General features: G+C 52.7%; 1 protein-coding gene across 2 annotated transcripts in view; it reads left to right on the top strand.

Annotated features, from left to right (window-relative positions):
- The window catches only part of COL15A1 (collagen type XV alpha 1 chain), a 109,181-nt gene that overhangs the window by 38,345 nt on the left and 43,293 nt on the right, over positions 1 to 27,543 (top strand). For both annotated transcript variants that reach the window (XM_087419414.1, XM_014782019.2), the window contains exons 5-15: positions 1,528 to 1,608; positions 6,041 to 6,230; positions 9,432 to 9,541; positions 12,029 to 12,184; positions 13,539 to 13,691; positions 15,789 to 15,938; positions 16,430 to 16,573; positions 22,281 to 22,340; positions 23,525 to 23,620; positions 24,806 to 24,931; positions 25,484 to 25,546. In XM_087419414.1, the coding sequence (XP_087275540.1) occupies positions 1,528 to 1,608; positions 6,041 to 6,230; positions 9,432 to 9,541; positions 12,029 to 12,184; positions 13,539 to 13,691; positions 15,789 to 15,938; positions 16,430 to 16,573; positions 22,281 to 22,340; positions 23,525 to 23,620; positions 24,806 to 24,931; positions 25,484 to 25,546 (1,329 nt within the window). The remainder of the gene's footprint in view (positions 1 to 1,527; positions 1,609 to 6,040; positions 6,231 to 9,431; positions 9,542 to 12,028; positions 12,185 to 13,538; positions 13,692 to 15,788; positions 15,939 to 16,429; positions 16,574 to 22,280; positions 22,341 to 23,524; positions 23,621 to 24,805; positions 24,932 to 25,483; positions 25,547 to 27,543) is intronic.

The raw sequence follows: 27,543 nt of genomic DNA, 5'->3' as shown, positions 1-27,543 counted from the left end.
GCCGCCCTCGCACTCCCCCGCCGCCCCTGCAGTGGCCCTGCAGCTCCAGCAGCCTCGGCCGGAAGGGCTGAGAGCCAGGCAATTCTTCATCCCCAACGTCACAGAGTCTCTAAAATCTCTCATCTTGGCAAGTGCGGCCTCAAGTCCTATTTTGGGCTTTTTGGCTTTATTTTATTTTTTTTTAAGAGCTCCAGCCATCTCTGTGGTGTGAGGGGTTGTGTTTCTCCTAAGGTGTTAGGTTCTTCCATGGCTGTGCCAGTCAATGGACTGGTTTCCAGACTTCCTGCCAAGAGAGGGTGTCAGGATTCTAAAATCAAAGTTAAAACTCTAAGACGTTCTGGGTGGTGTAAATTCCTATAAAAACGAACCTAAATTTAGCTTTTATGCTTGGCAAATGAATCAGTTCCTAAGTTAGGGGTGGGGTGGTGGGCAGGGAAAAAAGATGGGTCCTTTTTTCCTTCCTCCCTCTCTCTCTTCCTCCCAACACCCATCCAGGATTTACTGAGCGCCTGCTGGGTGACAGCCCTGGGGGATGCTAGAGACAAAGGGATACACTGGGAACTGTCCCGTCCTCCAGCTGCTCACACGCACTTACACACCCAAATGCAGTGACAGAGCTGAGTGTGGTGGAACACGGGGGAGCTCCTGAAACCCAGACTCGGCGGGGTGGGTGGGGACAAGAAGGTGAAAGAGGAGGAACAAGGAACAGGTCAGTGAGGAGTTGATGCCTGCCCAGTGACAAGCAGGTGTTACCAGGTGAGGAAGAAAGGCATTCCAGATGGAAGCCATGACGCAGAGAGTCAGAGGCAAGCAGAGCATGGCATATTCCTAGAACTTCTGTGGCTCTTTGAGGGGGGTGTCAGCCTCCAAACAAAACACACATTTTCATTCATTCATTTAGTAAAAAATGCTACTGATTTAGTCCGAAAGCCCTTCAGAGGTGGAGTGTGGCTCTGTAAGAATGTTTGTGCTCCTTGAGGCTACGATCCCGGCTTCATATGAATCTGAGAGAAAGGAAACCTTATGTGTATTCATTCCTTCATCTCCATGTTGCTGTTAGTATTGAAAAAGCAGAAACAACCCAAGAGTCCACGAATAAGGGATTGTTCACAAAATCATGGTGCACAGGCTCCTTGGCTGCCATCGGAAGGCTAATTACAAAGATTAGGCAGCAAGAGAAAGACGTACTTCGAATGTAGCGGTTCCCAGTGTAAAATTCTGGAGGCAGCCACGCAAAGATCGGGAGTGCCTTTGACAGAGATTGAAGGGAACCTGGACAAAATGAAACTAGGTATGTTAGGTAGACTGTAAAGTGACTGTAGCTTTTTGTTTATTTGAGCATTAAAATGTGGAAGGAAACACAAGAACAGCCAAGCATGCACAATGTACACGTGCTGTCCCCTTAGTCCACTCTGTCTCTGTCATCTCTCCCTCACACACACACCGCCCTCCACTCTTCTCAGTTTCTGTGACTCTCCCGGTTGTAAACTGCTCCGCCTCTGCCCGGCCTGATTTGTCCCCACACAGGCGTCAGGAGAGACCAGCGGGCTCCAGGAGACAGACGGAGTAGCTGAGATCTTGGAAGCCGTCACCTACACCCAAGCCCCGGTGAGTGCTGGAAGCTGCGCCCGGTCCCTGGGTCTGCTCTTAGGGGCTGAGAGTGAAGGAGGGTGCCCAGAGCCCGGTCTGACCTCTCTGTTCTCAGATCCGTGACTTCAATCTTTGGCTCTTCTGGGGAGGTCAGGAAGGTACGGGCCAAGGGGCATTTTGCAAAACCCCCAGTACACTGGAATCCGGTCACCTGCTGCCCGCTTTGCTGTGGCGATGAGAGGGCTGTCCAAAGGCAAATGCTGTGCTCTATCGCCTCCCAGCTCTGTGAGCCTAGGTAACTCACTCAGCCTCTCTGAGCCTCAGCTCCTCTTCCATAAACGATAAGCAGAGTCCTTTCTCATGGGGCTGTTGCGAGGGTCAGAGGAGGCAGTGCAGGGTCAGGTCTCAGCTCAGTGCCTGACGAGGGAAGTGGCCCTGAACGGTGGCTGCTGGCGCATTTGCTCGAGGCTCTGGCTCTGAGAAGGAAGTCAGGGCCCCAACTCCTGCAAGACGCAAAGTCTTCTCTGGAGCTGCCTTCTGGCCCCATGGGAAAGGCAGCCATCTTCCCAGTGGCGGGGGCCCCTCCCTCCTGGGAATGTGCCCCGTGGCCCAGACAAGGAAGTGGTTTTGAAAGCACTGAGTCAGACCTGTGGAGACACCAGGAGCCCATTTTTAAGAAAACAGCCAGCAGTGTATGAGTCATTGAGCACAGAACCCCTAGTAATCTCTTCAGCTGGTCTGGCTCACTCTATAAACTCATCTCTGATGGAAGAAGGAGAGAGAGAAATAAGGCAGAGGCTAGAAATTATAGACCTCTGGGGACAAAGGTGTGGCTGGGGCAGGAGAGGACCATAGTCTGTTAGTGCTGGAGGGATTTAAAGGGCACCTCTTTCTATACAGAGGTGTATGGAAAACTGCCCTTTGTACAGGTGGGCAGACTGAGGCCCAGAGAGGGGAAGAGACTGACCCTAGGGTACCTGGGCAGAGCTGAGGCTAGAACACCGGTCATTTGATGCCCCATTCAGGCCATTACCTTATACTTCTGGCCTGGGTGGTCTTGCAGAGGTTCAGTCCCAGGACTGCGGCCCATTCTTGGGCAGCTGGGATGGAGGCGTCAAGGGTCCAGGGTGCCTGCCTAGGCAGTGCCTGGGGATGGTGGCTGCTCTGGGAAGTGTTACAATCCTGTATGCCTGTCAGCCATTGGCCACCCCGTTGGCATGTCCAGGGTGCAGGGCAATAGGGCACAGAGCGGTGATGCCTTGGGTCTTCTAGCTTGATGCTGCCCCCCAGGGTACCAGTTCACAGCTAGGAGCCAGGCCAGCTCAGGGAGAGATGCCAGTAACCCACAGTGGCGCTGGAGAGGGACAGGAAAGGGGAGCAGGTTTGAGAGCATGAGGTGATCATGGGGGCAGGGGCTGGTCAAGGGGAGCTTTCTGGTGGAGGGGGCACTGGAGCCAAGCAGCTTTGGACAGGGGTAGAGAAATGGGAGAGGAAGGAGGAGGACCGGCATTTTTAGATACCCACTGTGTACCTGGTGCTTGGTTTAACCCTTGCAATGATCCTGCAAGGGAGATGGCAGCAGATGCTCAGGAGGGGAGGGTGGCTTTGCTGGCTCACTCAGTGGTGGAGTCAGGACCCAAGCCTGGGCCTCCCCCGGGCCACAGCAGCGCAGGTGCAGGGCAGATGTGGGAGGGCACTGCAGTGGGAGGGGGTGAGGAGTGAATCCCCAAAGCGTCTGGAGAAGAAAAGTGATCTGATGGACTTGAGGGCCTCTGCGGCACTCCAACTACTTTCCTTCCTAGATCCTTCAGCCCAGTCTCCCCAGTGGTTTTGAGAGAACTGGTGCAGATTGGGGTCCCACCCAGTGTGAGTTCGCCTCGGCTGCTTACTGGTTGTTGTCCTGGAGTCGTAACTGAACCTCTCCAGTCTCAGTCTCCTCATCGGTTAGAATGGAGCGTCCCCGTGTCCAAGGGTCAGTTTGAGAGTCGAGTAAAATGACTCCAGTGAAACACGTGGGCAGTGCCTGGCACGCGGCGGCTCTCCGTGAACATTTGTTGTTTTTACTATTGACTGATGGGTTTATTGTGAAGATTCGGGGGGTGGTGTGTTAGAATGCCCCGTTCCTCTTGGGGCCCCCTCCCCACCACCTGCTTCCTGGTTGGCTGGTGGCTGGGGCTGCCGGCACGCCACACCCCTGTGGCTGCTCTCAGTTCTTAAGAGTACTCCCCCCGGGCTGTGGGTGTGGGACCAGTGGTCCTGGAGCTGTGGGTTGGGATGCTCCTTGTCTGTTCCCGGTGTTAGAATCCCTTCCCCATGCTCCAAGCATCGCTCTGCAGAGCTCTCACTCCCCTGGACTTGTTTGCAGGGCAGTGTTTTTCCATTGATTCCCCAGAGGAGACACTGAGGCGTGGAGTGAAGGGCTTCGTCCCCAAGGCTGCCTAGCATGGAGGTGGGGGAGCCAGGTCCCCGGCCAGGTCCAGGGTGCTGTCAGTTGTGTCACCCCCGAGCTGGGGACTTGTCCCTTTCACCATCTCCTGGGAGGGCTCCATGGCTCCCTCCACGGACACCCTTCCAGGGCAGGGGAATTTCCCTCTTCTCCCAGACATTCTGCCCTGTCTGTCTGGCTTCTCTCTTGGAGTGAATCTCACTTCCCTGTCCTCATCCTTTCCAACCTGCCACCCGCCAAGACACAAGCCATGGCCAGCGAACTGAATCATGGGCTGCCTGCATGGTCAGGGACTTAAAAAGCCAGCCCTCCTCATCTCCTTCCCCATTTAGGGTAGGAGTCCCTGCGACTCCATTCTTCCTGCAGCTAAGTTAGCTTCTGCTGACACTTTTCCATTTCTGGAAAGTTCTATCTTATGCTGAGTTGGAATTAATATCCCTGTGGTTCTCAGCTCTGGCTGTGAATCAGAGTCACGTGTATGTGTGGATGGAAGTAGGGGCAGTAGGGGAGTCTTAAAAAAGGCTCTTGCCTGGCTGCATACCTAGACATTCAAATTTGGTACATCTAGAGTGAGGTCCAGGAATCTGTACTTACAAAAGCTGTGCAGGTGGTTCTGGTCCACAGCCAGGACCTCCCTTCCAGCCACACCCGAATGCTCAGGTTCCCAAACCCACTAAGCACTTTCACCACCCCTGTCCATGCCTTGGTTCCTGTGGTTCTGTTGGCCTGAGGGCCCTTCCCCAACCCTCTGTCTGCCTGGCCAGTTCCTTCTTATCCTACAGGATCCAGCCCACAGCCCCCGGTCGGAGGCCATAGCTCCCCTCCCCGCGCTTGGCTCTCACTTCTGCTCTCTCACAGGTCACGTTCAGTCACAGTTAGTTGGGTCTGGGTCTGGGTCTGTGTCTTCCCACAGTCCAGCAGTTTGAGGGCAGACGCCATGTTTTATTTATTCATTTCTGTGTCAGGGGGATCACCCAAGGACCTGGCAAACACTAGGCCCTCAGGAAATACCTGCTGAATGAGTAAACCTGATTGTGTGAATGAGACTGGTGGTTCAGCAAATCAGTACACTTTCAATAACAAGTCGTAAGACTTGACATTCCTCTTTGGTCACAGGCCACACTGCTTCCCCATCCACACTCATTCCTGAAAACCAGCAGCCACCTGCTCGAGGCAGATGCCTGGCCCTGACCACCGAGGGTCATCTCACCAGATTCGCACTCTGCCCTTGAGCTGGTGTTTGTGGCTGCCTTGCTGGGAGTTTGCCAAGAGGTCTTAGTCGTTTCTTGTTCACACCATGGGTCCAGCACCGGTCAGCAGGACCCTTCCACCACCCCCAACCCTTGAGCTTAGAAAGCGATGAGACTGCTCAGGAGGTGCTACCTGATCCCGGGTCTGGGGGTGACGTCATGATCGTTGTTGGACCCCCCCATCAGGATTTCTCCCTAGATCTCTGAACTGCTCTATGTTTTCAACTGTTGGGGTTTTTTGTTTGTTTCTTCATTTTTCTCTAGTTGCTCAACTTGGTTAAGACATTGACTGGTTTTGGAAAAGCTGCACGGAAGTTTCCTTGGAAGGAAGTCACGCACCCATCTTTCATTTCATAGGCCTTCAATGCACATCTGGGATTGGATTTATACAGCGTTTATGGAGTGCAGCCTGCTTCATTCATTTGTTCATTCATTCATTCCCTCATTATTGAGCATCTTCTCTGTGCTGGCCCGGGATGCAGGGATCACAGAAATGTGGTCCCTGTGCTCAAAGAGCTTCAGCCGAGTTTAGCAGAGTGGCTGTAAACTGAACAGAATTTCATGACCCCTAATGACCTTTGTCAGGCCCTGGGAGGTTCAGCGATTGCCCAGGGGCACAGTGGGCAGGGCCAGGCTTTCTTCTGGGTTTATTCAGCACTTTGTGGATATATGATTTTCTCCAGTGACATTCACTGCCATTTTTTCTGTTTTCCTGCCAAGTAAATCCCTTCTGTTTCATTTTTCCTCCCTTCAGTCTAAAGAAGCAAAAGTTGAACCCATAAACACACCTCCAACTCCATCCTCTCTCTCTGAGGATGCGGAGCTTTCCGGCGAGCCTGTACCTGAGGTGACCCCGGAAACCACCAACTTCAGCGAGCCTGTACCTGAGGGGACCCCAGAAACCACCAACTTGAGTGTCATCCTGCACAGCAGCCCTGAGCAAGGCAAGTCCCTGGTGTGCCTTCATACGTAGCAGTCTTGTATTGAGTGACGACTGTGTGCCTGGCCAGGGTGATGTATGGAACATAGAGCATCTCGTTTAACCTTCCCCTCGGCCCTCTGAGGAAGGAATTATCACCATCCTCATTTCACAGACAAGATGGGGAAATTGAGTCACAGAGCTGTTACGTTACCTAGCTGAGGTTCTACGGCTTGTAAATGGCAGAGCTGCTTTTGATCTTGCATTCCTGAATTTTTAACCCCCAGACTCCACCCCTCCAGAAGGGCCTGAGCTTCAACAGAAAAGCTTGTAATAACTGTTGCTGTTTATTAAATACCTACTTGTCAAGTGTTTACATACTTCATCTCCAGGCCTGACAATGCTTCTCCTAGTTGCTATTATTAGCCAGTATTTTACAGATGGAAAAACAGACACTCGTGAAGGTAAATGAGGTGCCCACAGTCACACAGCTAGCGAGTGGTGGGACTGACCCAGTGCCCAACCTTTCTGGCCTCCACCACAAATTGCCTAACTCTGAGGTTGGATCAGGTCATCTAAACTCCTGGGGGGCACACATGGGAATCTGGTGGCCAGAGAGGGACAGGCACCCAGCAGGTCAGCCGCAGGCCCTGGAGGGGGCTGGCTTCCTGGCTGCCCATCCAGGGCTCTCGTCCCTGCCCGTTGTCCCTCCGGCCATGCAGAGGAGCCTGGCAAAAGCCCGAGGTCCCCTGTGATCCCCAGGCAGCAGCCTGACGTGTGCCCAAGGCCTGAGATCGGCTGCGTTTTCTGCCCTTTATCAGAGGGGCAGCCATTCAGACTGAAGTTATAGTCAATGCCAGAGCATGGAGATTTAGGTACAAGGTCGGAAAACAACCCGACCTGCCCACGGTAGGGGTGGGTTGGTCAAATTGTGTTTCATTCATATGTGCAGCCCTGAAATTGGTGATGCAGACTATTTAATGACCCAGGGGCTCACTCAGGGTGTACTCCACAAAAAAAGCAGATTTCAAAACTATATATATGCTATGATCCTAATTTTGAATATATGTTATCTATATCTATTTTTATATAGCTATGTAGAGCAATGTGTGTGTGTGTGTGTTAGAATAATATACAACAAAATGCTATGAGTAGTTACCTCGGGGTGGTAGGATTTTGGGTGGTTTTTCTTTTCTTTTTTGTACTTCTGTATTTTACAAGTCTTCTACAGTCATATACATCATTGTTCTTTCTACTTCTGCCATCGGTAAATGAATGTTATTTTGACAGCTAACCTTGGGAAGTCTGTGGGTGAGAGAAAGTGTACAGTACTGAATAGAAAAAATTGTATAATGGCTGAATAAAGTCATAATGAAACCGAGGAGTCAGGGTGTTGCTGTGGAAAAACTGCCTGAGGAGCAGACACTCTGGCCGGAAGCCCTGCTCAGCCACCTATGTGCTGTCACCCGGGCAAGTTGCTTAACTTTTCCGAGGCTTAGATTCTTTCACTGTCCACTGGGAGTGTTCCCAGTCCCGGCCTCCTGGGATGAGAAGATCGAGTGCAGCAGAGGATTTGGAAGTGGTTTGTAAATTGCGAATGCTGTTCTCCTGAGTGGAACTAGGGTCTCTGGGGAGGGGCGAGGAGCGGGCAGAGGCTGCAGGGCCTGGCAAGGGCCTCTCCTAGACTGAGGGGTGAGTGCAGAGGAGGTGGGAGCCAAATGCAGACTGGGATCCAGATCCAAGCACAGCTTGCCTGTTCTCTGGATCAGCCCGACTCCTTCTCTGGCAGATAAAAGGCCAAACGGAAATAACAGAGCTGGCTGAAATGTTTCCGTTCTTGTTGGGTCGACAGCTCAGATAATGAGGAGAAAGGGGCCTGAACCCAAGCCCCGTCCGTGGCTAGAGAAAGCCCCCTAAAAGTTTTATTCCAAGGTTCGCTGACACCACCTTGGCCCAGAGCACATGCCACCCCCACCACCTTCCTCCAAAGGGTGGGGATTCCGAGGCCTGGGGTCCCGCCAGCTGCTTGCACAGCAACCCCTGGTGGTCAGAGCAGGGAGGACGAGAGAGAGTGGCTGTGAGGGGCTGATGACTCCTGGCGTTCAGTCGTTCAGAGGCGTGTGGGTTCTCTTGAATGGTTCAGCACCTCCCCTGACACTGTCCTCACCATGGGACATACCTGAGCACAGCCTGTGTGGAGAGGGCCCCTCCCAGCCACTTACTCTCGGTGGGAACTTGTTCCTCCTCTGCAAAGTGGGGTTAATAATAATAAGGTGCTCATGTCCGGATCAGAGCAGGACACACACACCACGGGGTGGCAGGGGAGACTGAAAACGTGAGATGTCTCTCCTGGCTCTGCCCACCGGCTGCGAGGTGATGGGAAGGGCCTTCTAGGTAGGACAGACAGACGGGCCGTGGGAGGATGAAATGAGAGCGTGCCGGATATGCTTAGCCTGGGCCCAGCCCAAGACAGGCATGCATTAGTGTTGGTATAATTTTTTTTTTTTTTTTGCTTTAGGACTCTGTTTTTTAAATTGCAAAAAAAATATTTGCTTGTGATAACAGTTCAATCAATGCAGAGTTGTGTGAACCAAAAAAATAGTGGTTTCCTCTCCTATCCTTCGGAGGAAACCAATATTAAGCATTGTAGTTTAGCCAAGTATATACATACACACACATATACATGTATATGTATATATTGTTTATGTTATATAATAATAATAGTTACGTGACATACATGGTATATAATTGTATATATAATGATAAAACATGTATATTCATATATAGTTCTTTTCCCTTTGACAAATATAGAACCACACTGATGATGAACATTTATTGATTGTTACTATATGCCAGGGGCTGTTCTCGATGCTTTTCTTGCATTAATTTATTTAATCCTTGTAAGACACAATCCTCAAAACAACCTCATGAGATAGGAATATTAGCCCCAATTTATAGGTGAGGAACCTGAGGAACGGGGTAGACAACTCGCCACGGGTCACGTTCGTAGTAAGTGGCAAAGCAGATTCCAGCCCTGCAGTTGGTGTCAGAGTGTGATCGAAACAACTGTGGAACTGCCTTTCTACGTCTGTTTTCCTGTAACTTTTTTTTTTCTCTTAATCCTGTATTATGGACATCTTTTCAAGTCAGTAGGCGAAGAGATACCTCATTCTTTTTCAAGACTGCAAAATGCAGTTATTAACTACAGAATGCCTGCTTCCCGTAGGGTCTGGTGAGATCCTGAACGACACGCTGGAAGGAGTTCATACTGTGGACGGTGCCCCCATCACGGACATTGGCTCGGGGGATGGGACCTTCTTTCATGTCACTGAAGAGGTGAGTCAATGGTACATTTCACTTGACAAGTCAGTTGTAAATTTGTTTGCTTGATGGTGACTTGTACTGGGCACCATAGAGGACCACCGGGGTTTTAGCTGAACGTCATGGAGACTGCCTCTTTCCCGCTAGCACAGAGGAGGCAGGAGTCCCAGGGCCCCAGAGGCTCTCCAGGGATGCTCCAGGACAGGGGGAGGATATGCAGTGCAACTGGTCCTCACACCTGTCTGGGGATGAATGTCTGTCCTCACCACAGTACCCCCTCCCTCCTGCTCAGCTGTGAAGATGCACAGCCCCTCCACCCTTTGAGCCCCTTCCAGACAGAATCAGATTAACTGCAGTTGTGTCCACTCTATTGCTTGGTAATTTTCTTTTCACCCAAAGCCAATTTTTTAAATGCCAGACACAGTAGGGTGCCAAATTAAAGCAAATGTATTTTTCTCACCACGGCCTCTGCTAAACACCTACCGTGTCAGCTCATTCTTTCTGCTATCCTGGGATGAAAACTCAGACACTTCTCATACGCTCCCCGTCACTATCTGGTAACAGGCTGTTTTCACAGATATTTCCAAAGCCCAGTCCTGCATAATATCAATCAATAAAAATACAAATACAGCCAGGACCCAGCCAGGGAAGGGAGGCATGATTAGGGATTTCCTCTCTATTTTTTTACTTTTTCCTCCCTCCCATGACCTTCCCGCCCTCCTCCTGCTGGAACTTTCTCTCATGGGGGCTTTTGTGATTCCCCAGAGGTCCTCCTGCAGGGGACCTGGGACCCAAGCTCGCTGTCGGCTTTTAACTTCTGCCGGGGCTTCCACCCCTGCTGGTCGCCCTCCTCCTCTAGGTGGGCCTTTGGGTAGAGTCCATTTCAAGATGGCTTTAACCAGCTCCCTTGGGAGGGGTCATATCTTATCCATCTCCAGGAAAACACTACAGGACTGACCTCTCTCTCTGTCTCTCTGTCTGTCTCTCTGTCTCTGTCTCTGTCTCTGTCTCCACTCTGGGTCTAGATGGCTCCCTGCTTTTGCCTTTTGTATTTCCCTGGAGAGAATCAGGCACCAGTCCCTTTGTGTCCCACATTCCAAGGACTGCATATCCGGCTCACCAAATGGTTTGTAGTGGGAGAGGGGAGAGGAAAAGCCACAGCTCATGGAAAATTCCCTCCAGAGGAGTTCTTCCTCCCTCATCACTCAACCCCAGAGTGAATCCTTACCTTTTCTTACATAGCCAGAGACAGGTAATGGGCTAACGCTGGTGGAACCGTTCTAGTTCATTGTCTCAGCAAGTCCCGCATAAGTCGTCTGGCTCCTTCTTTAGAATATGGAGGTTACCTGATGCCTGTGGAATTGGACTTTGGAGCTTTAGATGACGTTGAGTTAGAAAGAGTCTCATTTTAAAATCCTGTGATATCGTGTTTCTCTGTTTTTTTGTGGGGGACAACAGTAATTCTGCAAGGACTTAATAGGTTGTATAAATAAAGGATTCTGTGGTCAAATAAGTTTGGGATGGGCCGGCCCCGTGGCTTAGCGGTTAAGTGCGCGGGCTCCACTACTGGCGGCCCGGGTTCGGATCCCGGGCGCGCACCAACGCACCGCTTCTCCGGCCATGCTGAGGCCGCATCCCACATACAGCAACTAGAAGGATGTGCAGCTATGACATACAACTATCTACTGGGGCTTTGGGGGAAAAATAAATTTAAAAAAAAAAAAAAAAAAAGTTTGGGAAAAGTTCTGGTCTATATTCCTCTTATTATCATCTCTGAGAATTCTTGCAGCAAGGAAATCTGTCTCTAACTTTGATCAGCCTAGTGTTTTTAGTATCAAAAAGAACTACTTTTGGGAAAAAAAGAAAGAAAGAAAAGAAAAATCCAAAATTAAATTAAAAAAAGAAACTTTGGAAAACTGAGATAAAGCATAGTCAGCTGGGTGACACCAGCAGCCGAAGCTGCTCTCTGTTGCCATTTCTCGCATCTGCTGTGTAACCTTCAGAGAATCTGCCTGTGCATTTCCCAAGGAAACTGAGTCACAGGGGAAGAGAGGAAGCAGGGTGTCCAGTCTGGAGAAGGCTGAGGAGGACGGGGTGCTGCCTGCACATCTCTGAAGCGCCGTCCTGGGCAGAGGCATTTGACTTGTTCCTGTGGCTTCTGGATGGGCACATAGGGAAGGTCACAGGGAGGCAGAGTGTCAGATAGAAGAGCCCAGAGCTGGAGCAGGCGGACTCGGGAGGCAGTGATCTGGTCACTGGCAGGTGCAGACACACCCCTGGAATCTAACAGGAGATGTAGTGCCATGCAGTCTCTCCTGCCCCTGGGATTCCGTGACTCTGGAGCTGGGTGACGTCATAGATAAAAAAGTGCTTTGACAGAAAGACGCTACGGAAATGCAAGTTGATGGATGGGCGTGGGCAGTCTGTTTTCTCCAGCCACAGGCACGTTGATCAGGGCCGTGGGCCCAGTGACTTGGTCCCTTGTGCTGCCTTCGTTTCTAGGGTCTGCATCCTGAAGAAGGTTTGGCAACAATAGCAGCAGCCGGGGACGCCGAGGTGCCCATCGGCACTGCTGCGGAAGCAGAGGCCGGCAGTGTGTCCACTGGGGGACCGACCCTCTCTACGTTCACTGAGGATGCTGGGGAAGGGGTCACTTCAGTAAGTAGCTCAGAGCGCATGCTCCGCTTCACCTGTTTCCGGGGCATGGTGCGCATCTTGGGTGGGAGCAGTCGCTGGCCTTCCTCATCTGCCTGCAAAATGCAGTGTGACAGCCTTTTGGGGCCGAGGCCAAGCAGACACCAATTTGGAGGCTGAGGCATGTGTTGACTCATTCAGCAGATGTTCCTGGAGCGCTGCGCTGTGCCAGGTGCTAGGGAAACAGGAGAGACCCGGTGCCTGGGGGCAGAGCGGTAAGAGGTGCGACAGGACATGCTCATAATGCTCTGGGAGCACAGAAAAGGGGCCCAGAATTCACACTTGGGGGTCCAGGAAGCCTTCCTGGGGAAAGGATGCTGGAGGTGAGACCCAGGGGGTGATTGGAAGGAGCCCAGCAGATGGGAGCGAGACAGGTGTTCCAGGAGCTGGGCCAGCAGGAGCAAAGGCCTGGAGGCATCCATATGAACATGCAAAGCCCAAAGAAGTGCAGCAGAGCTGCAGGGTCAGGTGTGAGCAGGGCGGGATGGGGTGACAAGGCCGGAGAGGCCTCTGAGAGCACAGAAGCCATAGGAGCCTGAGTGTATGCAGCAGAAATGGGAGTCCCTGAGAGGTATTAAACAAGAAGTGACATAGTCAGAGTAGCATTAGGCAGTTAGAAAATCATCTTGCCTCCTGAGTGGAAAAAGGATGGGGAAAGCAAGGCTGGAAGCAGGGGCGTGGATTCAGAGGCTGTGTCGGGGTCTGGGCAAGGGGTTGTGTTGGCTCCCTCTGGGTGTGGTCAGCAATGTCAGATCTTGCCAAGAGTTCCAGTGAGTAAAGGCCTGAGAAGCATCCCTTGGGTCTGTCACCATGACTATTGGTGACCTTGAGGAGGGCAGTTTTAGGGATGTGGGGGGGAGGGGTGGAAGCCAGAGGGCACTGAGGAGAGTGAGGCGAGCAAGTGGTCACTGAGGCTAGCCAACCGCTCAACAAGAAGGCTGTGCACTCGGGGGACCTGTGTTCTGTCCAGCACCACGCCTCAGGTGCTCAGCGGAAGCTTCACTCTCAGGAGTAGTGGATGGAAGATGGCAGGGATGCTGGTGAGCGCCATGTCACTGAGGTTGGCAGGAAGCAGCAGGATGAACCATGCAGGTGGCTTAGTGACAAGGGGGCATGCACCTTGGGTGGTGTGCAAGGTCCAGGTTTCTGTGTGGGCGCCACCTTCGGGACCGCAGTGTAAGGTGAGGTCTTGGATGTACAAGCGCTTTGGAGGTGAGGGAGTGACAGGATGCAGGGGCGGGAGGGGCCCCGCTGTCTGCTGCCTCCAGCCACAGCGCATGGATCCCTGATGTGGTCCCTCTTGACGTCTTCCTTTCAGGGTCTGGATACTGAGGAAGGTTCGGCAGCAACAGCAGCCGAGGAGGCCGAGGTGCCCGTCAGCACTGCCTGGGAAGCAGAGGCCGACAGTGTGCCCACTGGGGGACCAATCCTCTCCATGTCCACCCACGACCCTGGGGAAGGGGTCGCTCTGGTGAGGAATGTAAAGTGCTGGAAGGTTGAGGTCATGGCTGGGAGCAGATCCAGGCCTTCTCAGAGGGCCGGTCTTCATTCTGTTCAGCAAATCCAGAGGAGCCTGAGTGGGGAGGGGGCACCTCTCTGACCAGATACTCCCTCAGAGGTCGGGTTTGCCAAGGCCTGGGCAAGCGTGTGGTGAAGCCGCTGGAGGCTTGGGGGCTGCGCAAGAGGACAGCCCCAGCAGGCCAGTGGGGAGCTGGGCCCAGGGGCATGTGGGTGAGTCAGTGAGGTGGGCGTGAGTCCCAGGGCTGATGCAGGGGGTCAGAGCCAGAGTGGAGGCGTGCTGGGGTGTGAGTGGAAGAGGCGATGGGGGGCACAGCCGGGGCCTTTTTCTGGGAGGGAGCATAGGCTGTTAGAGGGCAGTGGAGGGTCAGGGTGCAGGCAGGCTGCAGCAGGGTCCAAGGGCATCGCCAGCCCTTCTCAGCCCTCTCCTCAGGCAGCGTGGAGACACTGCTCCCAACTCCTGCAGGAAGTACTCCAGGACACTTGGCAAGTCTGTCCCTATTATGTCATTATAATGGATGTCCTGCAAGTTCTTCAAACTCAACAGATTCAAATCTACACTCATTTCCACTCCTCCCATGTTCCCACCTCAAATGAGTGGGACCATCATCCCTCAGTTGTCTAATCCAGAATTCTCTTCCCTCTTCCTTACTTCCCACATCTCATCAAGCACCAAGTCTTGCTGATTTTTCTACCTACACACATCATGGACCTGCGCACCTCTGTCCTTCTCGAGTGCCAGCCCCTTGGACTGAGCCACCATGTCCCCAGCCCAGAAGGTGGCTAAGGCCCCTGCCTGGCCGACTCCCCCTGGTGGGGGCAGCCCTCTGTGTGGAAGATCCTGCCCCTCGCCTGGCCTATAAGGCCTTGCAGGTCTGGCCTGGCCAGCCTCGCTGACCACAGCTAGGGCCGCCATCTCCCTGGCTCTCAGCTCTCCACCTCACTGACCTTTCAGTTTCATGCACATGCCTCTTCCCTTTTTGCCCCAGAATCTTCCCGCACCCTCTCCTCTCTGCCTAGAACCTCTTCCTCCCTCCGCCCCTCCTTTGGTTCCTGCTTATCCTTCAGAGGCCAGCTCAAACACCACTTCATCAGGGAGGTGTCATCCCAGACTGTGAAGTCTCGCCACAGACACGTTCACGGTTCCCCAAACTCCTCCGTGGAAGGCCTCATCATAATTGTAATAATAATAAATTTGGTAGATAGTTCGTCTCTGGCTCCCTGCCAGACTGTAAGCTCTGTGAGGACAGGGGTTATGTGCAGCCTATTCACTGATCTGCCTTCATCCCTGCAAGTCGTGGGCACTCAGTGGATGGCTGTGAGTGCATGAACGGAGGGGTCGTCAGGCTGTCACATGTCAACGACACTGGCCTCTGAGATCACTCCACACATCTCCCCTGGCCTTTCACCTCCAGGCTAACGTCCATCCAGGGAACTCTGCAGTGGGAAGGGGATGCCCTGACCAGCTGACGGCTCTCCAGGCCACTTGGCAGTTACGTGGATTATTTTAATTATTAAAGTGGCTGCCACCCCCTTCTCCTCCTCCTCCTTCTCCTTGTCTCTTCCTCTCCTTCATCTCTCATCATTCATCCCTTGTCCTTCCTTTGCCACCCCCAACACACACACTTCTTCTTTAAAGGCAAAGAACTTGTCACAGGGTGAGAAAACTAGGTACCAGGTCCCAGTTCTACCAAGTCTTAACTCAGTAGAAACTAGAACTTAACCAGCAGAGCTGTCTGGAAACAGAAGGGCTGCCTGTGAAGGTGGTGAGCTCCCCGTTACTGAAGCTGTGCAAGCCACGGCCAGAGCACTTGGCAGAGGTGTGCTGGAGGGGACTCCGGGGAAAGGAGGGGATGCCCTGAGAGGTGCGTTCTAACCTGGAGGTCGAGGAGTCTGCAGGCTAAGGCGTGGTCTTCAACGAGCAAGTGGAGGGGCACTTTGGGAATGCCCATTATCTGACGGCCCCACAGTTTCCTCCCTGCGGCCACACGCCCCCTGAACCAGGGGTGTGGACCGAGCGGCCCCATCCCTCATGCCACTTTTGTTTCAGGGTCCAATCAGTGAAGAAAGCTTGACAACAGCAGCAGCTGCATCAGAAGTGCCCCTCAGCATTTTTGAGGAAGAGGAGGCCAGCGGGGTCCCCACGGATGACCTGGTTCCCCTCACCCCTACAGCGGCCGCTGAGCAGGTGGTCCCTTCTGTAAGTGTCACCTAGCATCCTCTTTGGCTCACCACGGGGAGAGAGGTCAGCGTCCTGAGACAGGAGCAGTTAGCGGCCTTCCTGGAGGCGACTGCAGCTTTGCTGTGAGCACATAGCTAGGTAGGCTCCAGCTGGAGGGAGGAAGGTGCAGTGGAAGGAGCGTGATGGAGGAGTCCCGACCCTACTGCCTCCTAGCTTTGTCCAAGAAGAACTTTCTCAGAGAGTAGTCCAAAGTCAGAAGGGGTTGCTAGGGGAGGGGAGTGGTGAGTGCTCCATCACTGGAGAGGGAAGCTTAGAGGAGATGGGTATTTCAGAAGGGGATGTGCGAGTCTGAGCTTCTGTGAAGTGTTGGGAGTGATGACAGTTGCAGGTAAGAAAGCTTTTCGAAATTGGGCTGGCGCCATGGAACTGACAGTCACCAAAACTCACTGGCAGCCTTGTGCACATTGCATCATGGGTGAGGTGACGTGATTCCTCTTGTTGGTTTTCAGGGTCCTGGTGATGAAGAAGACTTAGCAGCAGCCACAACAGAGGAGCCCCTTACAGTGGCTGGGGCAGAGGAGTTGGGTGGCACTCTGCCCGAGGGGCCCCCGCTCCCCATACCCACAGTGGCTCCTGAGAGATGGGTCACTCCGGTAAGTGGCATCGAGGCGTGAAGATTTGACTTGGCCAGTCTCACAGAGGAGGGAAAGAAAGGTTGGAGTCCTGGGAGGGGCCTGCCCCTGGCTTTCTCAGACCTGGGTTTTCATTTTTGGTTCACAAAATGCCCAATTTGGGCCTTTGAGGGGCCTCCAACCTGGGAACACACAAAGAAGCCTGCCGTTTGCAGAGGAAAAAGCAAGAGGTAAAAATCTAGGGCACCTGGATTCATGTCCCAAATTGCCCTCAAATTGAAATGGGAACTTTCTAATAGGCAGAACTGTCCAAAGATGCAGAGGCCCATCTCAGGAGTCATGGATTCCCATCCTGGAGGTGGGGAAGCTTGTAAGACTTGGCAGGGACCATAGAGGGAATGGAAGCATCAAAGGTGTGTGTGAGGGTGACCTTCAAATCCCTCCAACGTGAGTTTCTGTGATTCTAGGCTGGAACTATGCCACCTCACGCAAATTCTTTTCATTTCTTTGGGCCTCAGTTTCCTCGTCTGTAGTAGAAGGTGAGGGAATGCAGGTCAGGGAGTGTTTGGAAAGCTCTGTACACAGGCATGGGGTCCCACCACGTAAGGACTATAACCTTGTCTTTTAGGAATAGGAAACCCAGAACTGGTCCTCAGCATGGGCTTGTGTGAATGAATGAAACTGCCCTTCAAATGTCAATATTTTTAAAGGAAAATATTTCATTGGTGACCAGCTTGGGTGCATCAGTTCCCCGAGTAACACTTGGTCACGCGCACTTTCAAAGCCTGGACTCGGGCTACAGGCATGTGGTCCCTTGGCCACAGCACTCCAGGGCTGACCGTGAGGGGAGGGGCTGCGGACAGGACGTTGGGGAGCCCACTGGGAGTCCTGAATGCCCATTGCTCACCGGCCTCTTCCGGGGCCCCGTGGTCATCAAGCGTGGCTTACTGTCTCTTTATTTCGAGTTGTCCATTCATTCATTGATTCACTCGTTGACTCAACGCAGAGCTCAGGGCCTCAGTCCAGACACGTGGAGATAGAGATGAGTGTGACCTCGTTCCTGTCCCCAAGGCATTCACAGTCGGGGGGCAGGAAATAAGCCGTTTGCACTGACATATATTAAGCACTCTGTGTTCCAAGTTTATCTGCTTCTGTTCACACCACCACTCTCAGGAACGAGGCGAACAGCCTCCATGTGACAGGTGAGGGAAGTGAGACGGGGAAGGAGAGAGACCTGCCCACCGTTGCCCGCCTCCAGGAGGCAGAGCTGGGATTTGAACCCAGGTGTGCTGGCCTGCAGGGCTCATGCTCTTGAGCCTCCTTGAGAGTGTGGTACGGTGGAAGGGCCCCCGACTGGGAGCCGGGAGGCTGAGGTCCCCCTTCCGGAGATGCCACTGACTCGTGGTGTCCTGAGGCCCGGTGTTACCATCTATAGACGGAGGGAGGAGAGCAGGGGCTCTGGTTTTAACACTGTCTGCATCTTAGAGACACCCCGGAAGCTTCAGACCCTGCAGGTGGCCGAGTCCAGGGCCAGACCAACTGAGGAGCCCCTGGGGCAGGGGCTCAGATGCCCAGGGGATTCTACTGGGCAACTCACACAGGATCCAGCGGGTGGGCTGTGCTGCCTGTGGCCCCCGCTCACACGCTGTGACCTCCTACACAGTCCCCTGCTCTTCTGCTCCTCACCCCGAGGGACATGCAAACCACCCAGACCACATCTCCCCACAGTGACGCCACGTCTGGTGTAGCAGTACTGGCTGGCCATGCACCTTTATGTAGAGCCAGTTCTCCTTTTTCTTCTTCAAAAACTTTTTGTTATGGAAATTCTAAAAATTCACAAAACAACTTAGAATAGTATAATAATCCCCCACATACCCATCACTCAATTTGAACAATTATCAACATTATGCCAATCATGCTTCATCCACCTCCTTCCGCCTTCTTTTTGGAGTAGAGGGGAGGGGTAGCCTGGAGTATTTTAAAACTAACCCCAAACATCAGATCATTTAACTCATAATACTTTCATGTGTATTGCTAATAGGGTGATCTAGGACCTTTTTTTTCCCTTAGCCACAATGTCACCCATCAATGGTAATGATGGATGTCATCCATCTAACAAAATTAACAATGTTCCTTTATATTATCTAACACCCTAGTTGTTAAAAAAGTGCCTTTTTAGGGGCTGGCCCGGTGGTGTAGTGGTTAAGTTCACACGCTGTCCTTCAGCAGCCCAGGGTTCGCGGGTTTGGATCCCAGGCGCGGACCTATGCACCGCTTGTCAAGCTGTGCCGTGGCAGCGTCCCACATATAAAGTGGAGGAAGATGGGCACGGATGTCAGTCCAGGGCCAGTCTTCCTCACACACACAAAAAGTGCCTTTTACAGTTACTTTGAATCTGAATCCATACGAGGTCTACACACTGTTTGGCTGCTGTGTCTCTGCAGTCTCTTTTAGTCTATGATTGTCTCCCACCTTCTTTTTTCTTTTTTGCCCTTGATTTGTTGGAGAAACTGGGTCACTTGTCCTTGGATCCGTTGTGTTTTCTGCTTTGAGCAGTCGGCGTCTTGTGAGACTGGTGGGAGTGCTGATGGGCTTGGCTCACGACTTCTGAGAGGTTCTTTGTCGACACGTATTAACAACCACCAAACTGCACACTGTTGACCCAGACACTTCTGTTCTAGGAATTGAACCTAAAGGGGATACTCTGATATGTAGAAATGCTTTGTACACAAGGATGTTAATCTCAGTATTGTCCATAATAGAAGAGATTGGACACAGTTTAGCCAACAATTGGGGGTTAATTGAATAAAGTATAGTCAAATAATGGAACATTATGCAGCTATTAACATTATACTTATTAGGAGTATTTAATGATGGGGGAAAGTACTTACCATATAATGTTAAGCGAAAAAAGCTGGTTTTAAACTTGAGTATATTGTGTGGTCTTAACTATTTAAAAATAGACACATGCAAAAACCATGGAAGGAAATACCCTCCCTAAATGTCAGCAGTGTGGCGTCAAAGTGGTAGAACTGTGGGGAGTTGGCAGGTTCCTAATACGTTGTGGTGTTCCCGCCATGGGGCTTATGACTTGTACAGTGGGGCTTCTAAAAAGCTCTGAGAAGAGAGGGATGTTGCAGGAAGAGAGACGGAGAGAGGAAGGAGGAAGGGAGAAACAGACACGCGGTGTTTCATCCTGGCACCTAACTGATGAAGACAGATCCCCCAAGGGCCTGTGTCAGGAATCTGCGATGAACTGAAACGGGTGCCCTGAGTCCTGAGCACGTGGTTTAAAAGCACGATAAGGATGGTGAAGAGAGCACCCACTCTGGAATATCTTCAGGATCATTTTGAATCTCACAGTCACCCAAGGCAGTGGGTGCGAGGGGCATCCAGGCCTGGCTCTGCCACACATCTGTGACAGGTTTCTTCACCTCTCTCGGTTCACTCATGCATGAAATGGGGAGCAGAGCACCTACCTCTTGGGTTGTGGTGAAGATGAAATGAGCATTTCATGTATTTATCATGATAAATACATAAATATCATGTATTTCATGAAATATATGGAAAACTTTATCTAGCACATAGTATACACTCAACAAATTAGGTAGATAGAATTATTTTGCAGATGAGGCCCAGAGAGGGTTAGGGGTTTGCTCAACGTCACACAGCTCCCAGGAGTCAAGTAGGGGTGAGCACCTTAGTGCCTGGACTTTCTCCCTTTGTTTTTTGCACTGTCCACAACCACCCGTCTTCAGACATGAGCCAGAAGTGGGTCAGCAAAGCCCACATGGTCCAAATGAGGTCATGCCATTTCTAAGATTTTCCCACTAGTCATTTGGCAAATACTTAGCGAGAGCCTATTATCTGCTGGGTGCAGGGGACACAGCAGAGACCAGACAGCCACACCCCTCTCTTCATGGGGCTCGCTGCCCCCAGCCCAGAGCAAGCCCCCAGCTCATGCCCAGCTCACTGACCAGGACCAGGGACCGACGTCAGAGCGGAGCAGCTCCATGTCCCAAAGCCGTGGACCAGGTTTTAACCACATCTTGTTTTAGGCTCAGAGGACATGTGGGAATGAAAGGACAGGTTGGACCCAAAGGAGAAAAGATTGGCGCTGTGACCATTCCGGGGAACACACTGGCTCTGAGCAAGTGCCCTAAGCATGTTGTTTGGGGTTAATGTAATCAATTCTGATCAAGGGAATAGTAGAGGCGGTAAGAGGACTGAGCCCAGAAGAGAACGAATTGAGACTCTGGGAGAATCACGAAAACAGCACGGGGCTCAGTTCCGGCCACGTCTCTTCTTCCCGATCAGTGACCTCGGCCAAGTCTCTTGACCTCTGCAGGCCTCGGTTTCCCTATCTGTAATTGGAGGGTCCTTCCTTTTCTGGTGTTCTGTCTGAGCTCTGGACTCTGCCCTGGTTTTCTCCCTGGGAAAGGGTTGCACAGACAGGAGCTTCAGGCAACCAGAGACCTAAGTTTGCTTCTGAGTAGCTGTAGGATTTCAGGAAAGGTCTTTATCTCTTCTTTGCTTCAGTTTCTCCATCTGTAAAATGGGGTGGGGACGACTACCCCACAAGGGGGTAGCTGGAATGAAATGAGGCAGTGTTTGTGGACATGCTTTGTCTGGTGTCTGTCACCACAGAAAAATAACAAATTCCTCCTACCGAAGCAACTGGTGATGTTAAAACTGTGGCCTAGGGGATGTGCCCCCAGTGACCTGGGCCACGGCCCCCAGGAGCCCCACATCGTGGGGCGGTCCTGCCCCAGGAGCCTGATCTGGCCATAGACAGCAACCTGGCTGCCTCTGGGACCCTTCCCGTCTCCACTCTGGCCCTGGTCCTCTGCCCTCCTTGCCCCTCCCAGGGCTGCCTGAGGCTGTCCCCCAGGGGCAGAGGGTGCTCCAGCCCTGGTGCCTCACAAGGCTGCCAGTGGGGGTGTAGGGAAGGGAGGGCTGGGGTCTGGGGTCTCCCTGCTCTGGCCGCCTCAGTGGACTTCAGAAGCCAGCAGGGTTCTGGGGGACAGCAGGGTGTCTGAGAGAGGGCATCACACCACACAGTTTTTATGGGATTTCACTGTCCGTGTTCCCATTCCTTTTGGTGGCTCAGGCCATTCTGTCACCTTATTTGTCAGGACTGCCCATTTCTCTGGACCCTTTTTGACAGCCAGAAGCCCCCCGGGATGCCACCTTTCTCGTTTTCTTGTTTTCTTATCCTTTCCAAATGGGTGCTCCTGTCACTCCGAAAGCCTTTGCTGGCCAGGTGCTGGGACCTGGAGGTGATTCAGGCACCGTGCCTGTCCTCCAGGAGCCCACCGTCCCAGGGAGGCAGCCCTATGAGCAGTAAAGGCCCCAAAAGGCTACAGGGCTGGTGGGAGGAGCGGGGTGGGCAGGACCGGCTTCCGAGGAAGGCCGTGTTGGGCCTGGACATCAGTGCACCAGCAGGACCCGGACCAGGGGGGAGTCCCTGCTGACAAGAGGGGTGTATGTGCAACGCCTGTCCACTCTACTGGGTTCCTTCCACCACACACCCCCTCAAGTGTGGTGCAGAAACCACTCAGTGGGGTTCCAAGTGGGACAAGGTGCCCCTTAGGCTGGCTGATACAGAACAGTGCCTTCTTCATGCCTGCATGAGCCTCATCTTACAGATGAGCACAGTTTCTACAGAGAGGGAAGGGGACAGCGGGAGGGGTGCCCAGGGCTCCTCTGACCAGCTTGTTCTCTTTAGGGTGACACTGAGGAGGGGCTTCCTGGCCCCGCTGGAACTGCCGGGCCTGCTGGACCCACGGTGAGATTCCCACCAGGCTCGTCACACACACCGTGAGCAGGGGCTGAGGGTGCCACAGGCGGATTCTTCCTGTCAGCCCAGAGTGCCTTCCGGTCAGACCTCAGGGCTCTTGCCTCTGCCAGAACCCTCAGTGAGCTCAGGAGCAGAATCTGTTTACATCCTGTTTATATCCTGCATCCTGAATGGCCCACAGGTCCCTCAAACTCAACTCGTCCCAGACGGGACTCATCACCATGCCCCCAGAACTGCTCCTCCTCCAGGGTCCCCATCTCTGGGATGGCACCCCATCTCCCAGGCCACCAAGAGAGAAAGCAGGAAACGTCTTTGAGTACCCCCCGCCCGCCATCTAGTAAGTCCCCCGTCCAGCTATGTAATGCCTCCTTGTCCCCCAAATGATGGCAACAGCCTCCTAACTGGTCTCCCTGCCTCCCTTCTCCCACGTACATGCACACACCACCGCCTCCTTCCTAAAGCCAGCTCTAACCCCTAACCCAGCTCCTCCCTGGAGCCTCTCAACTGGTGTTCCCCACACACCCTCAATGATTGAATTAGGCCTCGCCTGGTTCCTGTCTTCTAGAGTTAAGTACCAGCAAGGTGTTCTGGAAATTCCATTTTGTTCTTTGGAGGAACTGATGGCATTCGCCAAATATGCACAGAGTGCCTTCTCGGTGCCAGATCTCTTGCTGGACATTGGGCACCCAGACGTGTCATAGGACTGGGCCGAATTGGAGGAGTCCTAGTCTAGAGGGGCTGGCAGACACACACACACAACTAAGCTTCAAGTCAGGTGGTCCTGACACCAAATCAAGACCTCAGCAGAGGCCAGTGGGAACACAGAAAAGAAGAGATGAACTCTGCCTGAAAATGGGGTGGGGAGGGCTTCACAGAGGAAGTGAGCATGGAACTGGGCCTTGAAGGGTGAGCAGGGATTTGAAAGGCAGGAAAGGAGGCTGAAGAGAGATGGGAAGGAGTGGAGTATGTTTGAGGACGGGCTGCAAGTTGGCTGCACAGCTGGGAGGTGGGGCGGGAGGAGAGTCGCAGTAGAGGAGAGTGGGAGAGGAGGCAGGGGGGAAACTTGGCACAGCAGTCATGGGGCAACAGAAAATGGGAAAGCTTTTGGTGACATGACTGTCCTTGGAGAATGGCAGTTGAAACCAAGGTGTGAGAATGTCTTCTCTCTCCAGGTGGGAGCGGAGGCTGAGGGCTCTGGCCTGGGCGGGGGCTTGGACTTCAGCTCTGGCTCTGGTGACCTGGCGCACAGCGAGGAGGAGCTGTTGAGAGTGAGTGTTCTGGGATTGCCTTCCCAGTAATCCCGGAGGGAGGGCCGCAGGGCGGATACAGACGAAACCAGATTGGCCACTGCTGAGAATTGCTGAGGCTGGTGTGGGCTCCTGGGAGTTCATTATACTTTTCACTCTACATTTGTGTATCTTTCACATTTTCCACTTTGATCAGTTTTGCTTTGTTTTAAGTGAGCATGAGCCTTAGTTTATATTCAGGACCTCCACTTCCCTACTTGCCTCATTTCCCTGGCAGCCTTCTCCAGCAGGCTGCTCCACAGCAAGTATGCCCATGACCTTCACCTCTACAACCTGGCTTCTGCCCTACCCCCTTCCACCTCTTAACCGTCACAGAGACCTGCTGGCCCCTTCTCTAGGCAGCATTTCACACTTTGGCTTCCAGAACCTTCTTGAAATCCTCCCTACCCTGAGGCGACCCCCTCCCAACCTCCTCAGACCACTCCTTCTCCCTCTTTGTTCTTGCTTCCCAGGTGGGCCAGCCTCCTGCCCAAGGCTGGGCCTCCACTGGTCCCTGGTCCCCTCCCCGGGGAGCACCTCCCTTCTCCAGCTGGGGCTAGCACCTCTGTCCCTGGGTCTCCAACCTCATTTCCAGCCCTTCCTCTGAGCCCTTGTGCCGAATCCCAAACTAGAAGGCTCCACTCGGCTGCCCTTCTGCCCACTCGCCATGACAGGGCTGGAGGGTTCTGGGCCCACCCGATGAGTGGAACGGGAGCCAGGTGGGTCTTTCAGGCTGATGGGATCAGCCAACCCAGCCAGAGGCTGAGAAGACTAGTACACGGCAGGAAGATTTTTAACAAGGGTTAACAACAGCCAGTTTTTAACCAACTTCTTCATTAATCAGAAAACTAAATTAGCCAGAGCGCCTCTGAAAATTCCAACTAAATTTTTATTGTATACATAATCTAGGGAGAAAATGTGATTTAATGGGCTCCAGAAAGACCTGGATTCAGATTCCAGCTCTTCTAGTAATTAGCTGTGAGTGTGTGAGCCCTAGAGCAAGTCCCACCATCTCACTGACCCTCAGTTTCCCCATCTGCTAAGTGGGAACACCAGTCTCTACGTGTGAGGTTATTGTAAGGAATGGAGAGAATGGGTGGAACATACATGCTCAGTGTATATTTATCCCCTCCCCCACTCTTTCTTAATGGAGTGTCTGTTTTTTAGGGTCCCCCAGGCCCCCCGGGCCCACCTGGCTTACCTGGGATTCCAGGAAAACCAGGAACTGATGTTTTCGTGGGACCCCCTGGATCTCCTGGAGAGGATGGAGCTGCTGGTGAACCCGGGCCCCCGGTGAGCCACTGAAGTCATCTTCCCCTCTCTGTGGCCACAGGGCTTCCTTTAGCCAGGGAGGGGCACACAGACTGCGGGGCTCCAGCACTAAGGCTTAAAGACAGGGAACAAGCAGCTAGCTAACGTTTGTAAACAAATATCCTCCTCAGCCGAGTCATTGCTAAGACTCATAAGAAGCAGCAGCCAAGAAAAACATCTTCCTACACATTATTTTGCTGCTTTGTCTTAGTTAGGATAAGAAATGCAGACTCATAGAATCTTGGAATCATAGGACATCAGTGCTGAGCCTGGGGTGGGAGACCGTCAGAGACCATCTAGTCCAACCCTGCTGCTGACTTCCCCCACAGAGGAGAAAACGCAATCCAGAGAGTGAAGGACACTAGTCCATGGGTGCATGGCCAGCAGTGGCCGAGCTGGGGGCATTCTGCCTTGGACCCGGCACAAGGCCCTGGACCCATTGGCCTCACCCACCAGGTCCTCCCCAACCAGGAAGAGTTTGTATTTGATTCTTATCAGAAATGTTGTGAGCTGATTGTCATTGATGTTCCCCAGGGCCCTGAGGGACAGCCTGGACTTGATGGAGCCTCCGGCCTTCCTGGAATGAAAGGGGAGAAGGTACGGGGAAGGCGGGAGGGTTTCAACCATGGAAGCCACCAGGCCCACATTGTCTCTCCCTGACCTCTAAGCCTGACCTTGCCTCTTATGTGAATGACCCTATCTAATCCCCTCCTGGTCCTCCCTGCTAGATGTCCCCATCCTGGGGCTCTTATACCCAAACCTGTACTCAGCATCTTCCCTGCCCACTCCTGCACATTCCCAGCTTCAGTGAATGGTGCTGCCATCTACCCAGTTGCCTGGACTCAAAAAAGGGTCTTCTCTACCTCCTCCCTCCTCTCCCTTTCCTGTCATGATCCGTCCGTTGCCAAGACTGGCCAGTCTGAAGTCCACATCTCTCACCTCTCTCTCACCCTGATCTGACATTCATCTCTCCTCGCCCATGGTGTGGCATCAGGGTCCTCACTGGTGCCCCCTTCTCCCCACCCACAATCCAGCCTCCACCCGCCTGCCCAGTCCATCTTCCTCCAGCAGGCTCTCATCAGTCACTGCCCTCTCCACGGACTCCCCGCTGCCTGCAGGACAACACCCTGATCTTGTGGAGACCTTCAAGGCCCTTGCTGACCTCCCTTTCTGGCTCCATCTCCCACCGCTCCCTCACATGCCCTCCGGACCAGCCAGCCTACCCTACTGACATGCTCTGGGCTGCTCCTTCTCTGCAGCCTCCTGGTCTTGGGACGCACTTTTCTTTCTGTCTTGGATGTCCTTTCCCTCTTCTCATTCTCCAAGGCCCAGTTCAGACATATCCTCTGGGAAGCTCTCCCGGCTCTCTATGAGCAGAAAGCACCCCTCCTGCCCCCACTTCCCTTTAGCACACTATTTATTCTGCTGGGACCCCTCTTAGCCAATGACACCAAGTCTGTTAGCCTCCCTGTCTGCTCCTCACCCCGCCCTGACCAACAAGAGCACTGGTACTTTCTGTGCATCCTTAGAACCTAGGGGGGCCTCTGTGAGCCTTTGATGAATGAATGAAACCTCTTCAGGCACCATTTTAATCTCCCATTCCCAGTGTCTTGCATACCTTCCCTCTCCTCTTTCTCTGAATCCTCTCTCCTCTCCTGTCTGTAAGCTCTGCTTGGTGCTGTGGGGGTTGGGTTCCTGCCCCTGCGTGTTCCCAGCCTGAGTGATGAGATAAGCCATGTCCTGCAAAGGGCACCCATAAAGATAAGGTGAGCCTCCTTCTAGTCATGCGGTCGTGCATTTCACTGGGGGTCCGTCCCAGTGGGGGCTTTCTGTGTACCCCACCCGGAAGAAGTCGTGGAAAATGCAGACTCCCTAGACACCACCATCTTCACTGAACTGAATTGTCAGTTTCCGTCAGCTTTCAAGCGTGTTTATTTTAATTGAAACAGTAACTCGATTTTCGTGGAAAGCTCATTTCTCAGAAAAAGAAGAAAAACAATTGTCGAGCTTTATAGAACTCATTTTACATGTACCAACTATTTCATAAGAAATTAAATTTTGCAGGAAACATCACAGACCTACACTCATCTTCCCGGTTCCTCTTACCAGCTTCCCCCTACCCACCCCACAGACCCCGCCCATGGTCCTCCTGCACTTAAAAATACCCACTCCCACAGCCGCACAGGAACACCTGCGCAGGTGCACTCCGCAACTGCTCAGAGACTTGGTTGTGCGCAGAGCGGCAGGCTGGCCCAGGAGAATTGTTGGAGAAAAATCACATTTTTTCCACCTGAAATTTGCTATGCTTTCTGGTCAAGTAAAAGCAGAATCTACAAGGACTTGGAAATTTGCATCTCGAGACCTCGAGGGAAATCTTGCGCACGACATTTACCTTAAAAAAAAAAAGGTAAACCGAGGAGCAGGGTCTCTGTTGTAAAATAACAAAAAAAGTGCTAAAGAAAATGAGTAATCGCAGGGATGTAACACCGCATAAGATCCAATGATACATTTGATCCTTGACTCCTCTCAATATCCATTCTTCAACTTGCACACCTCCAGTGATGAGGGGCTCATTCCCTGCCCAGGCAATGCTT

This window comes from Ceratotherium simum, chromosome 29, assembly GCF_057802395.1.
Source record: "Ceratotherium simum simum isolate JZ-2026a chromosome 29, ASM5780239v1, whole genome shotgun sequence".
In the NCBI taxonomy this organism is placed as follows: domain Eukaryota; kingdom Metazoa; phylum Chordata; class Mammalia; order Perissodactyla; family Rhinocerotidae; genus Ceratotherium; species Ceratotherium simum.
The sequence above is the reverse complement of the archived record's forward strand: the minus strand, read 5'-3'. Positions and strand labels throughout refer to the sequence as shown.